At 37.5% G+C, this 6000-nt stretch overlaps 1 protein-coding gene across 2 annotated transcripts in view; it reads left to right on the top strand.

Moving 5' to 3' along the window:
• Window positions 1-3032, top strand: part of LOC138286617 (peroxisomal trans-2-enoyl-CoA reductase-like) — a 315538-nt gene extending 312506 nt beyond the window's left edge. Inside the window, exon 8 of one of the 2 annotated variants that reach the window (XM_069227047.1) lies at window positions 1287-3032. In XM_069227047.1, coding sequence (XP_069083148.1) covers window positions 1287-1375 — 89 coding nt within the window. In that variant the 3' untranslated portion in view covers window positions 1376-3032. The remainder of the gene's footprint in view (window positions 1-1286) is intronic. The other variant, XM_069227048.1, reaches the window with a different exon arrangement.
• Window positions 3033-6000: the final 2968 nt, after the last annotated feature.

Genomic DNA, 6000 nt, shown 5'->3' on the forward strand with positions numbered 1-6000 from the left:
GTTAGAGGGCCCGCAAAAATGGTGCAGTGGAATCTGTGGGATTCCACTGCGCCATTTTTAGCGGCATTTTTAGCACTTGCACGGAGCAGGCATTAAAATGAGGCACACCATTATTTTTAATGGGCCTCTATGTACTTTGCACGATTAGCACCAACATTTTTGGAGCTAATCCTGTAAAGTACAACAATAGCATAAAACATTATGATGCTACTGTCCCTAACTTGCACCATGGTGCGCCGTATGTTAAGTACGGCACACACACGGTGGCGTTAAGGGGAGGCAATGGGCCGCAAGAAAAGTAGCGTTCAGGTAATGAAGCGCCACTTTTCTTAAATCTGGGCCTAAGTTTATGACTGTGGACCTAATGCCGGAATCATTGTTCGAAAACCAGGGGTGCAATTTGTGATTCAACCTCAGTACTAATAGGTTGCTTCACTAATTGTCCAGTTAGAGAGGGTCTTTAAATGACCTGCCTAATAAATAATACCTTGACATCACAATTTGTGACCCCCTGTGGTTGCCTGCAAATACAGAAATGGTGGCATGCAGGAATTTCCCTGATAGGAAACGTTTTATCTGAAAGCACCCCGTGTCCATTAAAGGGATGATGCTGATTTTAAAAAAATATTTCCAATGTAGGAAGACTTTGGAAGATGCAAGTTTTGGCCAGGCCACCTAAATGATTCCCACAGGTTCAGCTTCCTCGTTTAGAGTCAGTTACCACATCAAGGAAGTAGTCTAACTTTTCAGTGGTTTGCAACAACAGTTGTGGTCACAAATCATTGGTATATTTCACTAACAATCCCAAAGGGAAGGGGGTGCCCCTTTCATGTCCCACACCCTTTGTAATTCCGAATGAAGCACAAAAATCTTTTTTTGACTTAGAACCACTTTCCCTACTTGTACAGTACTTTTATCACACTGGGACTCAATGTTTTGGGGTCACAAAACATGTGATTTTTCAAATCTACTGTGGTAACATAAACACAGTTACCAGATGACTCCTTGTCATTATGGACACCATTTGTCAGTCTTGTGCTTTTGTTTGACAGCTTAATATATTCTAGGACTTTAGCATGAGCTCTTTTCAACTAAACCTATTTGTTAAAGCATACTTGGATGCTGTGGTTTGCAACAGGAAATCCTAGGACTGAACTCTAGTGTCTCTGACAACATGAAGTCATCTGGTAGTGGTAAATGCTAAGGTTCTGATCCTCCATTGTAGATATAAGATTGCTTTAAAGATTGGCACTACATAACTTTGTGAGTTTGTGTCCTTTCCACAGACCATGACAAGTGGCCACCTGCCCCTGAAGGAGACAATGCCAGGGCTCTGGAAGAGTTAATGTTGGACAATTCTCCGTCCAAAGACTAAGAGGGACAAATTCCAGAGGATTCCCCTTGGAAAAGTAAATTACCTTGGTTGTCGAAATGAATGTGCACAAACACTGGAGTGCGGAATCCAAAGAAAATAAATGGAGTTAATCAGTCACATATGTATGTGATTGAACGTCTGATCAGAACTTTCAACCCAGATGAGAGATGGTTGCTGATTGGATCCAGTACATAACAAACTTCATCCATCCAAACCTTATACAGAGGTTTTGTGTTTTATTTCAGAATTGTTTATTGAGAATTATTGCATATAAAAGAGTTATCACATCAAGTAAAGAAGCAAAGGGACATATTAGTAATCTAATATTTGACAGCTATGTGTCATTACTTGTGAAAAAGTGAAATTTAACCATTGATGTATTAGTTAAAATCTTGATGTCCTCGACCAATTCAATCTATAAGAAACAGCTGAGATTAGAAAAAGGAAGGTGAGAACTCACAACACAAGGCAAAGAATGAAAAACAACATTATATCTGTGCGCTCCAAAACAATTTATACAAACAAATTAACTAATACAAAGTAAAATGGAAGGAACACTGTTGAAAGTCCCATATAGTCAGTCATCAAATTTTAATCTGAGTAGAAAGGATGCGATGAAGAGAGTTTGCATGTGAAGGTGAGAGTGAGTTTATACAGGTGGTGGGCTCTAAAGGACATTAATTATATAATGGCTTGTGATATCTTAAGATGGTTTAACTTTGGAAATGTAAAGTTCTAGTTTATACCAAAAGGAATGTTTTGAGGACAGCCAGGGTAAGTGATGTAATAATATCTTATCAGAATCTCTAATGAAGATCAGCCAAACCCACCAGTCTTCGGTAGATGTGTTCCTTAAATCTTTCCAGTTGCAAACAATTGTTTTGTGTGCTACAGTGAACATCAAATGAATTAAGACACGGCCTGTGCTGGAGAGTTTTGCTCCCATCACCTAATGACCTTTTACCTACTTAGCATGCTCTGTTTTATTTAATTTACTTTATTATTTCTTTTAGTTTTTGCCAGTTGTTTATATTTTATAAGAATGTTTTGATTTTCCTTATCAGTGCCAGTCTGAGAAGGCGTCAGTATCAGCGTCATTATTACTGATGTACTTAGGTTTTGCCATCATGTCCCTTTCTCATTTACCTGTGATAGGAACATAATGCTCACTTCTTAGGGACTGTTTATGCAACTGCCGACACAAGTCTGCCACATTATCAGTTGTGTAGGGAACATGCCTGTGACAGAGATCCTACGTGATCTGTATAAATACACCTCACACTGACAAGGTCATTAGAGGGGTTCCTTCCAGATGCCATCTATGCTTTTCATCACCTTGCTGCAGAACTCAGCCTTTGTGTCACCCCGGAGTCTGACCAAGAGACCTCATTCCTAGGTAATGAGGGTTTGGGGCCTTTCTCATGGACATGGTACTGGCAGATTCGACCATCACATCTAGCTCTCATTAGGGTAGTGATTGGGCTTTCATAGTTAGGAATGTTCATATCTTATGTTTATTGTAAGATGGTGGGGGCTTTCATATTCACAAATCTCATCTTCACAATTCTGCTTTTATTATTATTCATTATCCTAATCATTGCAGCTCATGCATTTTATCGTAGCTTGCAGTCTTTTCAATAAATATATTGAAAACTTTCCTGCATCTCCTTCATTGCTTGTGTGTGTATGAGACTTATTGCTAACAAGAGAAAAGGGTAACTTCTATTCCACCGACTTCCTGAGAGGTCTCATTTAGAGTCTATGCGTAAGGCAGCCAGAAATCCCCTTTGCTGTCCATGTTTTGGTGAGGTACTGCTTTTCAGCCGGGAGGGTTGGGCCGACATTTGCGACTTGTTGTAGGAGTGACTCAGTCGTCTACAAACAAAAGTGCTGTCTTGCCTAAACCAGCAGTCTCACTAGGGAGCGAGAATCCAGCTACGACAGGGGCCAAAGAGGTGCTCTAAGACGGAAAGAGAAGCTCCTAGGTAGTTATATTTCGAAGATGCCAGACATCTGATTATCAGTTGTAATTAAAAAATCGTATACATTTGGACTATGAAAAACATATGGTCAAAGTCTCCAACAGATGTGTTGCAATTCCAGCAAGTGTTGGTCGTTTCTTTGATGCCTAATTTATGTAAACAGCTCAGAGTCCAGAAAGATCTGTGTAATATCTGAAACCTAGTTTGGATTAGGCTATGTGTAATTTTATCACCAAAGCAGGGGGGAAAAGGCTGGGGCAAGACTACAGTGCAAGTATTGTCAGGGTAATCAATTCTGTCCCCCAACTTTTTTTTTCATGAAGTTAGAGTTCGGTAGGACCCAAAGATCAAGTATGCTCTTGAATCTACATAACCCCTTCTTATGATTGTAAATATATATAGGAAAGGACAATTCTGAGCCCATTGGGAATTGTTTTGGCAGCCTTGTTTTTAGTCATATAATTTTGTAAAATCTGAATTTTCGAGGTGAAAAGATTATTTGTAGATTAGTAAAAGTAAGAGATTCTTTCCTGGTACCTAAATTTTAATACTAGGGGATCCCTTTATAAATCTATTTATTCCATTTAATGGTGATGCCTTCCATTTAAAAAAATGTATCAACCACAATAAGGCTAAGTTAGTGTTTTTCAAGTCTATAGTTTGTTGGCTATGCTTAGTAGTGCTCACTTACTATTTTAAAGTATTCGTTTGGAGTGCTCTTACGGTAACATACTAATGGAGAGGAGAGAGATCAGTGATAGATTATATATTAAGGATTTGTTTATTTTTAATCACAGGTATGGTATGAGTTATGGGATGCAAACCTTGTGTTTAGAAGTAATGCCTACTGATAGAGTTTTAAATTGCTAAGTTAACGTATCCTTGATTTTTAGGAAGTCGGATTTTTTTAAAAATAATAAATTCATGTTTTTCTGGAGTTCAACACCAAGCAGTTTAGAATTGTGCCTAATTCTTTAAAGAAGGTATTAGATGGTGTAACTGGGACAATACTGATTAGATAGTTAACCATAGGAGTAATCATTTTTATTGTTTCAATTTTATCCCACAATGTTGTGAATTTAGGGGACGTATTTTCCTATACATATGATACATTTTTTAGGTTATCTCTTTGTTATGTTTTATTGATTCTTGTGCATCGTCTTTAAAATCAAAGATATATTATGAAATCTGAATTGGCCATTTCTTTTGTGCACAATAGATTTAGTAGTCTGACCTCCAGTTTATCCCTGTTTAAAGAATAGCCAGCGCCAAGTAATTATTGTTCAATTGTTTTAATTAGGGTAGAATAGAAGAATTGGAGTGTTCATTAAAAACTAAGATACCATGTGCATAGGGTGCATCTTTTATTGATGTGTGATTCCTGCCATTTCAGTATTGTTTCTCATCAAGAAAAGAAGAGGCTCAATGGGTAGTAATAAAAGTGCTGAGCAAAGAGTCAGCTTTGCCTCGTGCCTTGTTTGAGGTGAAAGTGTTTAGACATAATTCTTCCCAACCCCTAGCAATCTGGTAAGTTTAAAGGGCCACAACAATTCGGATGAAATTGGTGCCCATGTTGTATTTATGTAAGATCGCACTGAGAAAAGGCCAAGCAACTTTGCAAAATACCTTTTTGGCATGTTAAGCACTTGTTGCTGTGGGGTGAATTACAAAGAGAGAGTTGTCACCTGAATAACTGTTTTCCATGAACCTTTCTTGAGCTCAGTCTATTAGATTTGGGAGGAATTTTTCGAAGGTGGTTGGTTAGGACTTTAGCACAGGATTTGACAATCTAAATTTATAAGAGAGATTGGCCCATAATTTTCTGTAACAGTTAGGTCATTGTGGATCCTTGGATTCTCCGGATTTCCTGTAACAGTGCAATATCTGTATGAATTGCTTTTAATTTTCTCCCAAAACGTTTTGTAAACCTCGTCTTTGGTGAAGGGGGCATGGACAATTAGTTTTGCTCATTCCAAATCCGAAAGTGATGAAGGTTGAAGTTATTTTGATACTTTTTACAGCCTGTGTAATTCAGTTCTTTATTTTGACAAAGTTTAGTAGAGAAGCTTTTGAAAAATCTCTGGAATTTCATGTGGTTTGGCATTAGTTTTCCCTAACTAATAATTGAATATTCTGTTTCAATTGTTTAAAGTTCAAGTAAGAGACCCATATTATCTACCCACCCTCACCCCTTATTGTCTTCACATACTTTTAGGGATTTTTGTTTAATCAGCCAGATACAATCTCTTGAGCTTAGGGCTTTATTATGTTCATATTTCTTCTTCTTTAGAGTCTCAAAAGGGTCCATATTTTTAGAGTTTCTGGATTGTGTTTTCAGATTTTTTATTGCTTTATTTAAGTGATCTAAATTTGCTTTTAGTTCTATGTTCATTTTCACTTTAAGGCTTATTAACTCACCTCCAGTTGTAGCTTTAAATGCATCCCAGATAACATGTGGGTCCTGGTTGGAATGACAATTCTCTTCAAAGAAAATTACAATAAAATCCTTAGTGATCTAGATGTTAACGTTCTCTTTAGGATTTCAGATTTTCTTTAGGATTTAGGATTTTCATCATTCAGTCTCCAACAACAGGCTTTGGCTTGTGGTGTTTTCCATTTTAGAGTTAGTCTAATGACTAGATG

This window comes from Pleurodeles waltl, chromosome 3_2, assembly GCF_031143425.1.
Source record: "Pleurodeles waltl isolate 20211129_DDA chromosome 3_2, aPleWal1.hap1.20221129, whole genome shotgun sequence".
In the NCBI taxonomy this organism is placed as follows: domain Eukaryota; kingdom Metazoa; phylum Chordata; class Amphibia; order Caudata; family Salamandridae; genus Pleurodeles; species Pleurodeles waltl.